Below are 18919 nucleotides of genomic sequence, written 5' to 3'. Positions count from 1 at the left end.
TTTTTTTGTTAATCTCTTTATTTGGATCCTTATTTTGTATAAAAATCATCCAGAAACACGTAGTTACATTAGCAATCAAGTATTTTTTTTCCTCTCTAAACTACCAGGAAGGAGACACAACAACAACAACAACAACAACAACAACCAACATCAATGTTTATCTCTAACCCCACAGCTGGGAGGGACATTAAATAAATAAACACAAATTGGAAATAAAATGAAAAATGAAAACAAATATAAAATATACATAATTCAAGCATTCAAAAGTACATAGGCCTATCTCAAAAAAAGAAGAAAGAACAGTTATATTTTTACTTGTTTAATCTCGGAATATTAGGCTTAATGTTTATAATATAATATATAAAAATAATATAATATAAAAAATATACTGTATGAAAACAGGTTTTTATTTTAAACGTCACAATTTCTTCCTATAAGAATATTAAACTTTTGTCAGAAATATTGATTAATTACAATTCAGTAGGGCCTATTTCTATTTTATGCAGCTTTATACTTCTACTGCACTGCACTTCAGAGAGAAATGTTTTACTTTTTACTCCACTACATTTATTTGACAGCTATAGTAACTAGTTACCTTGCAAATTAAGATTTTGCATACTGACATAGTGTATGATCAGCCTCTAAACATCTAGAGTTAATTAAAGAGTACGGTCTAGACCTGCTCTATAGGCAAAGCGCAATGAGATAACTTCTGTTATGAATTGGCGCTATATAAATAAAATTGAATTGAATTGAATCTAAACATGTTAATGATAATGGGTACTTTTACTTTTGATACGTAATACGTATTTTGCTGTTAATACTTCTGTACTTTTACTCACGTAACATTTTGAATGCAGGACTATTAGTTGTCACAGAGTAAATTTGTGCTGTGGTATTAATACTTTTACTGACGTAAAGGTCCTGAACCTATCCAAGAAAATGCATGACAAATCCTGAAGCCGATTTTTACGAAGATCGCATGAACGCATCACCAGTTAATTGCAGCTGTATTGGAGTTGCTCACAGGGGCGGAGAGTCTAAACGGGCTCAGACTGTCGTGTGATTAAACGGGTGGACTGCAGTGATCAAAGGAGATCTCGACCGCTTCTTTCGCAAATCTCGATGATTTTGGATCATAATAACATTTTTTACTTAGTGCATCGGACGGAAGAAAATGTCCTAATAACATTTTTCTACTGTCCATGACTTTATTATAGGCTAGTTTACAGTTTTATTCTGATACTGTGCACCAGTGCACCAGCATCATTCATAAAGTTTCCATAACTCTACTGAGGAGTTGTTTTCTGTTGTTTGCCGAGCTGCAGCCATGCAGCAGGAGCTGTTGTTCAAAGTCCTGGTCATCGGGGACTTGGGAGTCGGAAAAACGTCCATCATCAAGCGGTACGTCCATCAAATCTTCTCCCAGCACTACCGAGCCACCATCGGGGTGGACTTCGCCCTGAAGGTGCTACAGTGGGACAATGACACTGTGATCCGGCTACAGCTGTGGGACATAGCAGGTCTGTTAGTTAACGAGCCCAGCCTACATCCTGGTTTACAGGCTTACTGTGCATCAGGTGCTTGTTAAAACTATAAAGCTCTGCGTGTAGTTCAGGATTTATTTTCTGTAGGAAAGAGTTTCTTTGGAAACAAAAAACCTTTTATTTCGCCTTCGGCAGCTGTGAAAACTTGATCTTAAAGCTGCTTCTGGAAATAAGCTTTTGAAATCAATCTGAGGGCAGTTTTAGGAAAGTAGGAGCATTTGAAAACTGCACTGCAAAACATCTCCAACTCAAGCAAGCAATTTCTCAACCCATCAATCCTTAAATTCCTGTTTTCTTCTTCCAGAGCAGTAAGATTATATTAGCTGGTTTCCAATACAATCAACTCCTTTCAAAAGTGTCTTGAAACTAGAATACAAAAAAATTACTTCACTTTGTTTCAGTGAGTGATGTGAACTCCCAGTTTGAGTGTGTGTCCGTCCACCAGATGCGTGCGTCCCTCCCTGTCATTTCATGCTTGGTTGAGGAATGTAGATCTTGTGCCTAGCTGTAACTCAAGTGATCCCATGCTCGTAATGTCAGTCACATGATGGCTTTGTAGATTAAACACACACACAAAGAAACACACAAACTCACACTCCCTATATTTGTCACTAATAAACTGTGCTGTGAGTTGATTTAATTTGACTTGAAGGGTGTCTTTACATAGGTATGTGTGTGTGTCTGATGGCTGTCCATGCGTCCCAGGACAGGAGCGGTATGGGAACATGACTCGTGTCTATTACCGGGAGGCGGTAGGAGCGCTGGTGGTGTTTGACGTGACGAGGGCCTCCACGTTCGACGCCGTGCTGAAGTGGAAGGATGACCTGGACTCCAAAGTGAGGCGTCTAAAGTGGACCCACCTGTGGTCAACATCCAATAGAGAAGCACAAACTTTCTCTCTCTCCTGTCATTCTGTCCCTTACAGACGTGTAGAAATTCATACTACCTGCACACTTTAGCAAAGTAACAGTTAAGGTTAGATGAGATAAACTTGTACTGAATATCATATACGGTATATATATATATCATCCACATTTCAGTCTAGATATCCTTAATTTTCATTGTAGTATTTCAATGTCTACTGCTTGTTGTAGTTCACACCTGTCTGACGTCAGAATTGGGAACTTGTGTCTGACAGTTTCTGTAAAGGTATCAATATGCTCAAAAATAACGAGTTGGTACTAGGTGTGATTCAACCATGTAAGAAGGCAAAAGTGTTTAAATAGCTGTTTTGAACAGCCACACTCAAAGACAGGGTGAAAAGCCTGCTGTCATACAGAGGGGCGAGACGTGATAACTTTAATTGGGAAAATGGCCCACATTTTAGGACAATCTTTCCTGGAACGCACAGTGTTGCAGTCATACACTTGTACACACAAAAACTGGTAGGAGTAATTTTGTGAAAAATGAAAAAAGTTCAAACCCTGCTTACTTTCTCACCTTCATATACCTGGCCAATTTCTGCGTGAAGTGAGCGACCATGTTTTATTGTCGGTTTCGGAAAGTTACAGAAATTTTGAGTTCTGTTGTGGAGTGGGTTTCAGACGCTATTTATCTACCATCCGAGAAGCACTAATGTTGAAGTATACTGACACCTTAAAGTGGCTATAATCAATATGTTTATGATAACAATCTATAAAATGTAAAATGAAAAAGTGTCAATGTGAAAGGTGGTGCTCGTAGTGATGAACCTACAGAGAATTGTCACCTGAACCTAAACTCCCCTCAGCTTTCTGTCCAGGCCACAACGTTACTGTTTTTGTTCACTCTCACGGCTCTCACAGCGGGAACTGTTTTCAGCAAAAAAGCTAATTATATTTCATTGTTGCGTTCACATCTTGATTCCACTGCCCCCAAGTGGCCAAAAAAAAAATCAGTTATCGCAGGTTTAACTTTCTGAAACAGACAATCCAACACAATGACTTTATTAATTTACTTTATTTAATACACTTTTTGCGTGTACACCCGAGTGAAACACCATGAATGCCTTCAAGGAAAGGTTGTGCTGTTATCCCCATTTGAATGATTATCACGTTTCACCCCTCTATAACGACAGGCTTTTCACCACTAAGAAAGTGGCTGTTCAGAACGGCCATAAACACTTTTGTCTTCAGACGTGGTTGAACGACACATTGTACGATTTAGTTTGTTTCAAGCTTGACACCTTTATTTTGTAATGTTTGTATCTTGCTCTCAAGTTAAGATTTGTTATATCCTACATACATAATGATAGATAAGACAAGGGTATTTTTTACAACAAAGTCTCATACAATTAAACTTTAAATAGCCTAAAAAGTTACATGATATTATAGTTTGTACAACCAGCATGTCTTTCTTCTCTCCGAAGGTGACCCTGAACCATGGGAGGCCAGTTCCAGCTGTACTCTTGGCCAATAAGTCAGACCAGCTGGGTTCCCAGCAGCCGCAACTCGACTCCTTCTGCAGGGAGAATGGCTTTGTTGGCTGGTTCGAGACCTCAGCAAAGGTACGAGAGGGGAAACACTGGATACGTGATTGTGTTGTAAAGGGGCTTGACTTGAGGCAAAGACTAAAAGACTTAATTTGGGGCTAAATCACAGTCATCTGCTCTATACATAATTTACAGAAGAGGTTAACTACACATTTGATGGGCTAAAATAATAGCAATGTTATTACAACAGAAGCCCACTGTAAAAATAAATGATCCAGAAAATTACTGTGCAAACTAAAAGTTAGAAAACATTATTTGCTGTGCTCTCAAGAGACAAATAGAGGAATGTCTGCAGTCTGGTGCGAATTGGCCTTCTGTTTTTTCTACTCATCCAGAGCCCGTCTAATGAGTTACACACCAGGGTGCAAGTCAGAGACAGCAGTGTAGTTAGTGAACATGAAGGCTAAGCAGACAGGACAGAAACAATAGTGTTTCTAACAGTGTGTGACATCCTGGCTTTCATTAGTTTAGTGTGCAAAAAAGGGAGCTAGTCAGTTAAGTCAAAATCTGATTTTTTTTATATGCTGTATTTTCCATTCTGACATACGGACGTTGTTGACAGATGTGGCTACTCATGGCTACATGGCTGTCATGTAATGACATTATACCAAAGGAAGCCAAAAGGTTGAGAGAGGAAAAAGGCTAATCATGTTTTAAAGAGAGACTGCATAACTTTTGAAAGAAGAAAAAACACAATCCTCCTTTTAGAAAAGAAAAGGTGAATTCTTAAGCAATCAATCACACCCATACACTCAGGGGTTTTGGTGCTACTGCCTCACTTGGTCTGATATGACCGTTAGTTTGTGGTGGCTAATGTTAGCTAGTGTTAACTAGCTTAGATATTGTGTAACTGACATTGCTGAGTCAGTTTGCTGACTTAGTGATTCTTCTATACTTGTGCTTCTGTTACACCGTGTTTTATCATGACAGATAAACATTTTAATGGTAAAAGTAAAAAAGTAAATGTCTAGGTCAAACAGTACATACTGTACCCAGCGTCTACAGCCATGCTAGCAGCTTTGCAGTGGTGCTTTAAGCTAAATGTTAACATGAGCATGCTCACAATGACAATGCTAGCATGCTGATGTTTAGCAGGTATAATGTTTACCATGTTTATTATCTTAGTTTAACCTGTTAGCATTCTAACATTTGGCAATTAGCACTAAACTAAAACTACAGCTGATGCTCATGGATATGTCAATATTTTTGCAGGTATTTGGTCATATGAACAACTGGATAAATTGAAATTATTTTGCGGCCACTATGGCTGTGTGTGGTGTGGCTAGAAAGTACATGACGTCTTTACAATTGTCTTCTTTTATTCCCTCCCTCAGGAAAACGCAAACATCGAGGAGGCAGCGCGCTGCTTGGTAGAGCACATCCTGAACAACGAGGAGAGACCGATGATAGAGCGGGACCCCAGCTCCCTCGTCCTGTCTGGATACACTAACACCACGAAGGATCATCTCAACTGCTCGTCATGTGTGAAATGGTGACTCCTGACCAGTCACAGACAATCAGGAAGTGAACAGCTTTGAGGCCACGGCCACAGAGATAAGTTTGGCTCAGGGACTGTTTATTCAAAATCGCCTTAGGCCACAGTGATTAGTGAAGAAAAATTGTGTAACAGATAGAGCTTTGTACCAATGTAAAATTAAGTCTTTAAGAAATATGAAAACAGCTAAAACTGCAAATGCTGACAATGTCTGCAGAGTCCTAAATTCCATGCACATCGTGGACCTAATATAAGTGCTGACTGTGTCAGGAAATGCATTTTTACATTTTTTAAGTTTAATCCAAATTTAATAATTTGTGTGTTTTGGACAATGAGCACAGGGCAACAGAATTACAATCAGCAGCCCGTGGGGTGTATACACAGAAAGGTTCAGTGTTTTGTTCAGTAACTCCTGAGCAGAGATGTGGCATTGGCTATCATGAGAAGCTGAAGATTTACAAGACAGTGTCTCCATCCACCCAGCCCCCACACTTTAGTGTGACTGAGATCCACGAAATGATTTCTACAGATTCAGGTTTCTGTCGTTCACCAGCTCAAAGTGCAACATTATGTTCAGATTTTTTCAGATTCACATATATCTATTGTGATTAATATAGACTGAGCGTTAAAATTCATTCTTGACCTTTAAAACATCAGTTTTACGAAGAAAAAAAATACGCTCATTAGCTTTCTGGCTGAGAGTTAGATAAAAAGATTGATCTGTCTGTTTAATATAACTGATATTATATACCTCCATTACTGCTGTGGAATATTTTAATAATCTCAATAAACTACACTTAACTCAACAGTACATGCACCACTACTTATTACTTATATTATTACATTGTATTATTATACTGTATTATCATCATCAACCGGTAAACCCACTTGGTACTTCACACTTATTTTATCTTATACTTATACCCACCTGGTACTTAATTTATTTTCTGACCTGTTTTTTATAGTGTATTGTATTACATTTTTTGCTAGTACTTTCTCCTGCGTGCACTGACGTAAAGGCGAGCTGCTGTAACAAAGAGTTTCCCTTCGGGGATCAATAAAGTATTTCTGATTCTCATAAGGCTATAGCCAGCAGCCACCTAGCTTAGCTTAGCTTAGCTTAGCTTAGCGGGGGGGGGGGGCAGCTAGCCTGACTCTGTCCAAACAAAATCCATCTACCAGCACCAATAAATCTCCCAAATTAACATTGTGCCTGGCCAAGAAATAGTCCGGCACTTAACCTTCCGGTAGATCGGTGAATTTACATTTTGACACTTTGGGTATTTCATGGATTCGATCTTCTTATTTAAAGCTCAACAAGAAAGCAAATCGGTGTATTTGCCAAATGTTGAATAATTCTTTGAGATTTTTTTTGGTCAAACAAATTTTTATCATACTCATGCAGGGTCTGATGCTCAGTTAGTGAGCAAATGACTGAAATGCTAAAACCTCTGTACACTAAAAGATAACATGTGATGACTGCCCATAGTGCCCTGCCTGTTGTGAGAAATAAAAATTTAAATGTATGGTTGCTTGCCTATTATATTAATACCATGTTGAAACGTTTGTACACATATACACACACACACAGGGCATGAGGTTTAACAATTCAAAGTGTTGTCCTGCAGACTTGCTGACTACAGGGAAAAGTTGATTAGCTGATGCAAACAGGCTACATTTATACAGAGAAACTGGGATATTAGAAAGAACATCATGTACTGAGGACAGTATGTATTGTAATGACCATGAGAGGAAAAGTATCAGTTTTGGGGAACGAAGCAGAGACTTTAGCAACTTACAAACAGAGGAAGTGTAGGATTCCTCCACTAGGGCGCTGTCTCCACACGAAGGGTGGAATCGTGTGCCAAGAGGCTGGGACCAGCCTGTGCACCACCGCAGGGAGAGCTAAGTCTAAACCACAGCTCCTCCCCACCTCTGTAGAAACCTATCAGATAGTTGTACATTTTCATTTAAAACTCTGTGTAATGTTAAGAATAGCACTCTTTTTTAGGATGATGGCTACAGATTAACAGCTTGCTGACTGTGGTTTTCTGAATAGAAAAGATCCTTGTACAAGATGCTTTTGATCCTCCAATTCTTTAATAAATGCCAAATTAAGGAATAGCTTCTCTCCAGACTTTTCTTTTGCAAATAAACGAACACGCTGACACTGTCTTTCTGGCCTTCCTGTTTTTGGAAACTAGGTTTAACTGGTTCCCCTATGTTTAAACTGAGCAGGACATCAGCAAATGTAAACTGTCTAATGACTTGAGCGAATTACTTAATGATTAGAGTGAAACCTACTGGTCAGTTGTGTCAGACAGTTAGCTAACCTCCTATCTGTCATTACAAAAGTCGTACTATCCATCTGCTGAAGATCACAGCCTTAGTTCTTTGCTAATGTTATGTAAGATGAATCCCTTTATGTAACATTAATACACAGCGGGATACATCCCGTGTCTTCATAATTGGCCTGCTAATATGTAAAGACATTTTCTTTCACACTGGATCATAAACTGATGGAGTGGAAAATCTGTTCTTGCATGCAATTGAGAAAAACACACAAGAATCCTTTGCAGTCAGAAATAAACATAAATGTTGTGAAGGAAATGGAGGAGAGTCAATTTCGCAGATATGTCCAGTAAATGGACTATTCAGTGAGTTGATAAAACCTAAAGGCTATTAGTGGGAGTAAGAATTTCTTTAATTAGGAATAGCAGTGGTAAAGAAACCACTTTACGACATCTGTGGTTCTTCCAGTACTACTCTGTCTTTTCATGATATACAGTACAATCTCCTTCTAGTTAAGCACTAATTTCCATTTCATTATGTATGTGTGGTCTATAGCCATTCACATTTCATCCTCAAAAGGTGGAGATTTCACTCTAGATATAAATAAAGTTGATAGCAAACCTGGCTCACTGTCAAATTGTTGCTCTATTGTTGGTATGAGGCATTTTCTTCAACCCTAAAATCTATTTCTTGCCAGTCAAAAACATGGTATGTGTTGCTCTTTTCAGCGCGGCGCCGACAGAACAGCCACCTTTGTTGAGTCTGCCTCGAGTGTTATTTGAAATTCCATGTTTTCAGATTAGAAATTTGTTTTATATTTGACTTCACTCCCATTGATATGTAACAGCCTGCCTTTGTAATGCAACCCATTTGCAACAACGTTCTCTGTGGACCAGACTACATGCAATAAAAATGTATTTGTGGTGCTGTATACTGCGCAGTATGTTTTCAGCAGCATCGTTCATTTTAGGATCTTTGCATGAGTCAAAAGACATTTCACATCCTCTCAGTCAACACATTTCACCTCAAAATCTGGAAATCAGCCTTGACATTTACTTAGCAATAGGGGATGAAAAATTAATTGATTAACCATCTGGATGAAAAAATATACCATCTGAACAGCAGTAAGTGTTTTTAAATGACCTTCTGTGTTTTCCGACATCACCGGCTAATAATCTTTTAGTGAAACTGATGGTTACCTCTGTAACCCGAATATATCCTAATGCATGAGAGGCACCAACTGGGGCTAGCTTTCTGGACTGTTGGTCAGACAAAACAAGACATCTGAAGACATCACCTTGGACTTTAGAAAATTATATCGGGCATTTTTCTGTATTTTTTGACATTTTATAGACCAAACAATTAATCGATTAAACCGAATAATCAGCCGATCAATCGAAAATGAAAACAAACGTTAGTTGCAGTCCTAGAGATCAGTATCTCCTACTGTCAGCCATACTAAAAAAGCAGCCTTCCTCTGAAGGAGATTGCACATATGCCTCAAAATTGCCAGAAAGAGCAGCGACTTCACTGTAAATACACTATTGAGTATCACAGCCATAGCAAAAGAGTTTCCAAATGACGTTTCCATACAGTTTCCAGGTACATTTCTCTTTAGCTATTTAATCCAGTAATATTCCCTGTAATAAAATATGTGGTTCCCATGGAAAATTATTTTCACATGACCAGAACCTTTAAAAATCCCCTTCATATTAAAATAAAGCAGGAACCATCACTGAATGCTCCCTGATGGTATCTACTTAACCATGAAATCTCATTTAGACACATACTGGGAATGTTGTTGGAACCAAATGAATCAAAGTGGAACATTCCTGTAAATTTATTGTAAGGCTACAAGAAATGTCACCAGGGATTTTATTATGGTACCATAATAAAACAGCATAAACTATCACTGTAAACCGTGGGGTCACAGGATATCACATAGGAATATTGTGATATAGGAGTATACTATAATGCCAAAATAATCACTATAAAATAGGCTACAATAGAGTCACCAGAGACACATTTTCAGTCATTATGAGACAGTAGGAATCATACTGAAGCATCACACAAATGAAACATCTTGTGTTGATGTTATCATGGATTTTTCTCCCTATGTGTCTACATTTCATTGGACAGCAGGTAATCAGGGAGAGTTTGCACATCACACTCTTGAGCCCCCCCCCATATGCACCGAGGTGATGAACCAGCTGATGCCTTGCATGGACTTGAAAAACCGGGGGTAGCCTTCTGCTTTAAGATGCCCTCCCCCGGACCCGAGAAGTGGCCCAATCGCCCTCTTTTCCCAGTCACCTGATGTAACTGCCATTTTACACACACAAGTTTGACTGACAAAAAAAATATATAAATCGGATTGGCCTATCGGCAACCTCAACACAGAAATACACCCTTTTGTAAGAAGATTTAAAAAAAAAAAAAAAATCTAAGCGGCTAAGGTTAGATGCAGCCAGCGCGGGGTGCTGTGTGGATCAGAGAGGTGTTTGCGGTCGGAGCTCTGCGCACATTCAGAGAAGAAACCGGGCGAAGAAGAGGAAAAAGGGGAAAGGACAATGCTGGTTTATATCGTCTTTGAAAAATGAGTCTTTAGTCGTAGGGGATGCCGCATAGATCTGATAATTATCACCGGTAGTCTTTCGATTATTGCCATCGTTATTTCGGATTCAGCCGGCATCTCACCCTTGGCAGCGGCTATTTCAGGGATACATTATAGCTCACTGTACATTGTCTTATATTAGCCTATTATACTAAGCTGCTTTTGATGCTCTGATTAAACATTGATTTTCAGCTCTTTATATAGGCTAATATCTTATTTCTGCAGCTGGCTCATCCTGATGCCATCGACTGAAAGCTTCCCTGGATGTGACCGTTTTATGTTTTATTTGGCCGCCGCATGAATTCTCCCACCGGATCCTCGCCGGTGTACGCTGCTGTCCTCCTCCTCTTCCTCCTCTTCCTCCTCCACTTGCTCAGACGGCCGATTCTCGCAGAGGGCACTACCCTCCTCCCTGCCGCTAAAGACATTTTGATCGTCCTCCCCGCATCCCCCCACCCGGACTCGACCATCACTCCGCCTGCCTCCTCGTTCACCTCCACCTCCACCACCACCACCTCCTCCTCCTCCTCCTCCTCCTCAGTAACATGTCGGGACAGTCTTTGACGGACCGGATCGCCGCCGCGCAGCACAGCATGACCGGGTCTGCCATCAGCAAAGCCGTCTGCAAGGCCACGACGCATGAAGTCAGCGGACCCAAGAAGAAACACCTTGACTGTAGGTTAAGCATACCGTCACTGCTTACTGTATAGATAGCCTGCATGCATCAAGCTACCAGCATCTTTCCTCACAAAGGATAGCTTGTAACACCCCCCACCCCCCCATCCGGTCCGGTTATGTTTGCAGCCTCTTTAATTAGGCACCATTACATTCCTTTAGATTAAAATGTGATTTACGCAGCAAAGCATACACTGCAATGTATCCGGCCGTTAATGCACGCAGTACATTTTGATACAAGGCAAGCGGCAATCAGCCAGGTGCTATCTGTGCATGTCATTCAGGGGAAATAGGCCACTCTGCTATAGGCAAATCATATTGCAACCAGCCTCTTTACAGTGTAGGCCTATCCATTATTAACGCCACTATCAAGCGGCAGCGCTACATCCTCTGGAGACACTTCAGTACAGAATGTGCTTTATTCCTGCAGCATCACCAACATTTTCTCTCCATTTCTACAACCTCACATTCAAGTTCAGTGTCATGTCCTCTGGTGCATTATTGTCATTAATGAGTGTGTTACTGCTGTCCTGATGTGCCGGAGGAGAGAGAGTCAGTGTGTATGCTGTGTGTAGCCTACAGTAGCTCCGCTGGTGGGTGTTAAAATGAGGCGTTTAAGGAGAGCAATGCTGGTGTCAGTATCTTTTAGTATCTTTATCTCCACATTCTGCTAATTACCTGTGAGTGTGCGAACTGCAGCAGTTATGTACACAGGGAGAAACAGGATTCCTCACATGTAGATTTTTACCAGTGATTATTAGGTTAGGTGGCTTTTCTGCCTCACTATAATTACTTGACATGATCGATAGAGAGCAGGAGTAATCAATGGTGCTGCCAGTTAGACTCACAGGCAAGTCAGTCCAACAGCTAGAAAACACAGACAGACATGGGGGGGGGTAGCAAGATGGCTAATCAAGAGGAAATGTGGATAAATCAGCATGAGAGAAACAACAAGGCAGGGAGCCAAACAGCCTGAGAGTCAGTCATCCAGCTACACACCCAGCCAGTCAGTCGGCAAGTTTGGCAGTGGATTAGTCAGTCATGTCCACAGCAGAGGTGACACTGGGAATTCTGGGCTCCCTCACAAGATGTGCCACCAGGCACCTCAACACAATACATCTAAATTAGGGCTGTATCACTTTGCCCCCATAAAAAGGCCCCTAAAGCGGAAAAACACCCAGCGGAGGGGTCCGAAAAGGTTCAGAAGCAAGTGTGTAAATGCACGTACGATGAAAAAGCCCCCTTTGTGACTCTTGAATCGCAACTTTGAGTAATTACTGCTGCTTTGATTTCCTTATCTTGATGGTGACCACCAGTAAAAGCTAATTATTTAGGTTTTTAGTGGTATTACTGCTGTAGCCTTTTGTGAGGCTGATGTTTTACATTTTGGCTGCTACAGATGGAAACGTTGGCTGACTAATACTGACCGTGATTACATTTTTCATTTCTAAAGAAAATCAAGCCAATTGAGTCCAGATAAAGTACTGTTATAAGTGCTAAAGAAAATAATCAGGGCATATAAAGGGCATCTAGTGATTGGCACTGTCATTGGTTTATTATTGTGCTCACTACTGAAGCCACAGTTTTATAAGAACTCTTACAGTTGTTAGATGGTAGAAGGTCATCCACCTTCAGCACCTGCCATGAGTCCGTAGTCTCTCAGAAACTAGTAAATGTCATGTAACTCAAGGGTGAGAGCATATTTTCTAAAAAAAAAAAAAAACCAGAACATATACATGACAAATTTTCATATGTCAAATGGATTATAAAAAGGTTTTTACCACCGCTCTCAAGGACAATGAAGTTTCTCTCAGAGTGGGTTAGTTTATTCTGGTTGAGGTGGTTACACGAGGCATTTTTGCTCTGATCCGGCTCTTATTCTGATCATTAGTGGAATAAAAAGCTCTGTGCCAAAGCAGAAACTGTAGGCCTGGCTCAATTCACCCCCCTGGAAGCTTGAATTGAATTTTTAACTGAATTAATGTTTTGTACTTGAGCCAATCATATGCAGCTGTTCTAATAAACACAGCTAGCTTTCACAATAAAACGCTTTCTATTTCTTCTTAGAGGGGCCCCTCTTCTCCATCCAGGACATGATATAACATACGACTCTATGGCGTTTATTGAGTGCAGAGGCTGCACTTTTAAGGTTAGGGGAAAGACGCAGGAAGGAAGTGTGTTTGCGATCAGGAGGTCATTGGATCTAATCCCTCGACTGGCAGAGAGTAATCTCTGCGGAAGTGAATAAAGAATGCAAAGAAAAGGCAATGAACTCCATTGAGTCAGCTGTACAGCACTGTGGGTCGATCTTAGGTCTGAGGGTTAAGATGTGTGTGACCCACGCTCTCTTTGTGCAACTCACCCAGACCACAGTTGGATTTGAGTCTTTTCTTACTCAACTTCCCTGGTTAAACAGGGTCATAAAAAGTGGCAGATACTCTGATGGTCTGTAATAGAAGGGTGCATAAAAGCCCTCAGCAGGAATTACACTGGCAAATGGAACAAAATCAATGTGGGTAGCAGAATAGGCCTAAAGGAACAAAATATAATGAAACAGAGGTTACTGGCAAAGCAGCCCATCAGTGGGATTTAATGTTACATCCACTGGAGCTAACTAAGGCTACACTTTTCTGTTTCTGCACCTGGGCAGTGATTTTGGATCACTTTACCTAATCTGAGAGGTTTGATAAATACAGACGACATTTCCATTACCTTTAAAATATACTCAACTTGTCACTTGGCACAGTGGAAAGACAAGATGAATTGCTGATGAACACATGATCAAATACAATGCTGGTCATTGAAGCTATTCAGAGTGAGCAAACCCAGGTCTCCTTGGCATTTTTTCCCTTCTTATAACATCATGACCTTGACACACTGGTCGGTGACATATACGGCAGTGTTGATTATTTACTACCCCATAGCAAATGATGAGTACGATAGACAGAGTAATGGGATTTCACTTTCACTAGGCAATATTCTGCATGGCTGGGATGGCAGAGAGTGGCAATAGAAACCAGATTCATCACACATAGAATAGCAATCAGGCCAAAAATGACCTTCTATCCTAAAAGCACAGTTAGTTGTTATTCAGCATATGATTTATTTGGTTATGTGTCATGGCTGTAATGGTGATGAACTGTAGATGTTTACAAAAAGCAACAAAAGATGTTGAGAATAACCACGGCAAGAATTTGAAACGATGACAGAAGAACAAAAATACATTTCAAGTACTCAGATACTTACTCCCATATCTATGTGTCAGTATGATGACCTTAACTTTCAATGCAATGTCAGGTCCTTAAAATGACTCACTTTATCTAAAGCCGAGGTCTTAAAGTAAAGTTTTTATTACATTTTACAGTAATGTCTTTATGAGAAGAAGTCCCTCTAGTCACACATACTTTAAGACACTGGTTTTATATTTTAAATTGTGTAATTGATGTACATTATTTCCTACTTGGACTGCAGCTTATCAATAATCCCAGTTGGCAATCATACACGATACTTCATCACATCCCTCTGGCGATCTACACTGTCACATGTCTATGATTAAATCCTAGCTGATGTATTATCACCCAAAGGACTACATAGAGGTGCACCCAGCATGGAAGTATTTGACTGAATAAGCTCTATTATTTAGGTGTAACTGTATTCAAGGAGAAGCATGAGTGCTTTGCTATTACTCTGCAGAACGTAAAACAATATCTTTAAACAAGCTATGCTAGTGGCTCTGTGAGGCTGTACTGAGCCACAGTGGTACTTTGAGCTAAATGCTAACATCAGCACGCTAACATGCTGATTATTATTCCTCATCTGCATAAATACAACTGCACATTTAAATGTTGCCATTTTTACAGTACTCTATGTAATATTTCCTATCTTATCAATATCTCCACCGCAGTAAACAATTTTGACCTGATGATGGCGCTAAATGAAAAGTTAAGGGATCACCAAAGTCATCACACTTAATTCTAAGGGGAACATGAATGTCTGCACCAAATTTCATGGTAATCCATTCAATAGTTGTTGAGATATTTCAGTCTGACCAAAAGTGGTGGGCCGACATTGCCATCCATAGAGCAATGCCGCTTAGTGTGGCTAAAAAGTGTGTTGCATGTCCACCTTACTGGTGTGTTTGTGTGTGTTCACTTTTGACAGGAAACATTAATTAGTTTGAATCAATACAGTCCCATTAACTATTGAGCCAGAAGGAAATTCACAAACAAACCATTAACAATGTGTAAAGCATGACTGAACACTACCATTACCATGTACGGTTTTGATATTAATTCCTTGAGATTTAATTAGGAGAAGGGACTTTGAAAGATAAAAAATCCTTAGAATAAAAATGGGAAATAATAGTGGGGAATCCAGGGTTGTAGCCATTTTTATGTACTTCAGTGTACAGTCAGATTTATAGTGGTCAGGTATAAAAGTTCAAAATGTGTTTGTTTGGGAATCATTTGATGAGTTTGTAGATTGTTTTCTACACATTTCACTCTCCACTTGCAGATATTGGAAGTACACAGACCTTTATATTTGTCCCTAATGCAGAGGACCAAATGTCACGACGTTAATGCAGCAGAGTGACAGTCGGACTGCGGTGATAATTCAAGGCCGGCAAAGTCGGATGAGTCGATGAAGACTATAATCAATATTGTTACAGTTATTATAGGTTGTGTTGATGCCACTGAGGCATCAACACAACCACACTCAAAAACAACGTAAAATAAAGTCAAGCTGAACAGGATTGAAGCGTTAGCTGCGGTGAATTGCAGGTGCTCTGGGTGCCTTTGACATGCATTAAACATTTAACCGCGGTATCAACTGGGACTCCAGCGTTTCAGCGGGCGCAGCAAACATCACAGAGCTTTCAAATAAACCCTGATAACCTCTGATCCTGTGGAAGAAAAAGACCAAGGATTTGCCTCAGAAACCAGACTGATTGAAGCTTTCTCACAGTAACTCAGCACACAAATTCTCTCACCGTCTGTCTTTGAATACAAGTTCACTTCCTCTTACTCCCCCAGTAGTTTCACTTACTGCATCAGGGCCTTTTTAATTTAGTTACTTCACTTGTTGTGCTCTGCTGTCAAATTCAAGTAAAGTTGCTGCTCATCTTGATTTTTAACTTTTGACATAAGAAATTGTTATATAATTCACTTTATTTTCATCTCATCTGGTCATATTTGTGATTTATTCCTTCTATGTTATTTTATCATCTTTGTTCCAAAGTTCCTTCACTAAGTGAGATATGTGGTTTAAACCAATATTACTTTAAATAATCTGCACAATCTCTCTTTTTACAGTACGACTGAGAACATTGTGTTTATTCATCGAAACAGGGATTTTCAGAGCAAAGTAGCGAGAAAAATGTAATTGGTTTATCCAGGAAAAGATCTTAAACCTACTGATAAATATTACTGAACAGATTACATGAAGCAGCTATACAGTAAGTGCACGCTACAGTCCATTTATATGAAGGGTTTTACTGTAAAACCCATAAGGTCAAGTTTAGAGGAAAAAATTAAAGCTTGGTTCTTTAACTAGGAGTCAGTAAATCTTTGAGATTAAACAGACGCTGAACATACTTCACATTTTTGATCTTAAGCCAGAGAAATCCTTGAAGAATTTGGAAATGTTCCACCAATCTGTCCTACTTGTACGTGTAGTGTTCACTGCTGAATTTTGGATCACCTATTATCTGTATTTCATTATTTTGGGGGCATATTGTTGTAAATATAAAACTGAAAATGTATTTTTTTCCCTTAAAGTTCCTGAGTTAACTTTTTTTAGTTGTCGGATTTGAATCCGACAGCAGAACACAGAGATATTTTCCTCTCAAATTGTGTTTAACATTTGCTTTGAACAGACAATTTAAACTCTGGATGTAAGTCTCAGAGGGTAAACGTCCCTGGAAGAAAACTCTGATTCATTATTCGTCATTATTCGTTTTTTTCTAAAATTATGCATCCCTTGAGTTGATTGTGGTGGAATAGAATTGACCTCCTAATGTAACTTTCCATCTTCTGAGCTGATATTTTATTGGCATTTTGGTGTAGTAGGTAGGTAGCACTGTTGAATTACAGCCACAAAATGGATTTTGTGATACAGTATCCCTGGTTCTGATTCATCCGTCTATACAGTATTATTAAATAATAATTTGTTCATTGATTTGTGTGCTGATACTGAGTGAGTCAAAATTAATGCACTGGTCGATAAGACTGCAGTCATCGTGGTTGTTCACTCATTCCATTGATTCATAATAACTCAACCTGTAAGCCCTCTGTGGTTATAAATTATGATTTTGACATGCTTGCTTTTATTCTCAGTGGCATACAGTAAGTGAACAGGCAGGGTTTGAGTGTAATGACACATGAATGTTGATAGTAGTCAAACCTGAAACTTTGCAAATGATGGCCACACACCTGTGTCTCTAATCTTTGTTGTACTATTTGTTATAGTTTTCTCTGTATGTCCAGATTCTTTTATGTTATTTTTTTGTGTCCTCCAGACCTGATCCACTGCACCAATGAGCTGAACGTCAGCATCCCCCACCTGGCAGACACACTGCTGGAGCGCACAGCCAGCAACAGCTGGATAGTGGTTTTCAAAGCGCTCATCACCACACACCACCTCATGATGTATGGCAACGAGGTGAGCTGAGCACACTAAACGTATGGAAGCCCAGAGAGGGCAAAGATGATAATTTTTCAAATTAGTAGTTTGTCATCTTGACATAACAAGCTTGTTTTAATGAGACCAAGAATTTATTATGTGGCCTCAACAGAACAAGCTCTAAAAATGATTTTCTCTATTTTTCTGAAGGTCACAAATCACAATAAAAGCAAAACATGAGAAATAATTACAAGCATGTTCACTCAGGTCTTCCATTCAAACGAGCTACAGATGTGAGTTCAGACATTTCGTTTTTTTGGTGTGCAGTTTTGCTAACTGAAAAATCTGAAAGGCCAAGAAACTTCTCTGTTAAAAATTTAAATAAAATGTAGAACAGCAGTGATTTTTCTTCATTTATTCATGAATATTGCTCTCATAATCCTGGGTGTTCTGATTTATTGTGGATACACAACCGTGAAGCAAAAACTCCCATACCCTGACAGCCATCAGTCGGCTCAGCTCACTCTTATTTAAAGTTTGAAGGTCAACCAGAATAACCATCTATGCCTGGATTGTTTTGTCCAGTTAGTATATAACAGTAGTATGCTGCAGAATTTCAGCATCAGGAGGAGCACACTAGATTAATACTGAAATGATTTGTTAATTTGACAGAAAACCAATTAACAAGAATTTAGATAATCTATTAATTATATAATATATTTAATATTTAATTAAAGTCCTTTATCAAGCAAAAAGACAAACACTTGCTTGAACTAGTTACTTAAATTTGAGGTTTTGCTGCTTTTTAAATGTTATTGTAAATGGAATATCTTTGGGGTTTTGGTCAACAAAACAGGCAATCTGAAGACAGCAATTTGGGTCCTGGGAACTTGTGATGATATTTAATAATTGTATTGACTAAATGATTCAACTATTAATCGGGAAAACAATTTACAGATTTATTGATAATGTAATAATCGTTAGTTGCATATAATGATGAGGAGCCAATGAAAGGATGAAACCAGGACATTTCCTGTATAATCTAATGCTCTCTGTGCCTCTGCCTCTACACACACACACACACACATGAGAGAGAGACACCAAGGTGGACGTTTGCCAATCAGCTAGAGTTGTTGATCTGGCCAAAGACTGACATTTTGCTCGCCACGTTGTAGCAATTTCAAAACTCTGTCAGTGAGTTTCTT

The 18919-nt window shown here is 39.4% G+C and overlaps 2 protein-coding genes across 4 annotated transcripts in view; both read left to right on the top strand.

The window, feature by feature from the left end:
• The first annotated feature begins 811 nt into the window (after nt 1–811).
• rab38c (RAB38c, member of RAS oncogene family) lies at nt 812–6375 on the top strand. Of its 2 annotated transcripts, none has more exons than XM_044221943.1 (4): nt 812–1404; nt 2215–2383; nt 3895–4032; nt 5352–6375. In XM_044221943.1, exons 1-4 carry the CDS (start codon nt 1331–1333, stop codon nt 5511–5513), a joined length of 543 nt encoding a protein of 180 aa, XP_044077878.1. In that variant the 5' UTR covers nt 812–1330; the 3' UTR covers nt 5514–6375. The 2 variants fall into 2 exon arrangements, with proteins under 2 accessions (XP_044077878.1, XP_044077877.1); XM_044221942.1 differs by having other exon boundaries at nt 825–1523; nt 2253–2383.
• A 3754-nt stretch (nt 6376–10129) lies between these two features.
• LOC122888042 (phosphatidylinositol-binding clathrin assembly protein-like) overlaps nt 10130–18919 on the top strand; it is a 28839-nt gene continuing 20049 nt past the window's right edge. The window contains exons 1-2 of one of the 2 annotated variants that reach the window (XM_044221920.1): nt 10130–11093; nt 17611–17753. In XM_044221920.1, the coding sequence (XP_044077855.1) occupies nt 10964–11093; nt 17611–17753 (273 nt within the window). In that variant the 5' untranslated portion in view covers nt 10130–10963. The remainder of the gene's footprint in view (nt 11094–17610; nt 17754–18919) is intronic. The other variant, XM_044221921.1, reaches the window with a different exon arrangement.

Source organism: Siniperca chuatsi, linkage group LG14, assembly GCF_020085105.1.
Source record: "Siniperca chuatsi isolate FFG_IHB_CAS linkage group LG14, ASM2008510v1, whole genome shotgun sequence".
Taxonomy (NCBI): Eukaryota; Metazoa; Chordata; class Actinopteri; order Centrarchiformes; family Sinipercidae; genus Siniperca; species Siniperca chuatsi.
The sequence above is the reverse complement of the archived record's forward strand: the minus strand, read 5'-3'. Positions and strand labels throughout refer to the sequence as shown.

Bases quoted from the DNA above. Each gene is read 5' to 3' on its own strand.
- rab38c (XM_044221942.1), top strand. From the start codon at position 1,331: ATGCAGCAGGAGCTGTTGTTCAAAGTCCTGGTCATCGGGGACTTGGGA. The intron at 1,524-2,252 runs GTCTGTTAGTTA...CATGCGTCCCAG, and splicing joins ACAGCTGTGGGACATAGCAG to GACAGGAGCGGTATGGGAAC. The intron at 2,384-3,894 runs GTGAGGCGTCTA...TTCTCTCCGAAG, and splicing joins AGGATGACCTGGACTCCAAA to GTGACCCTGAACCATGGGAG.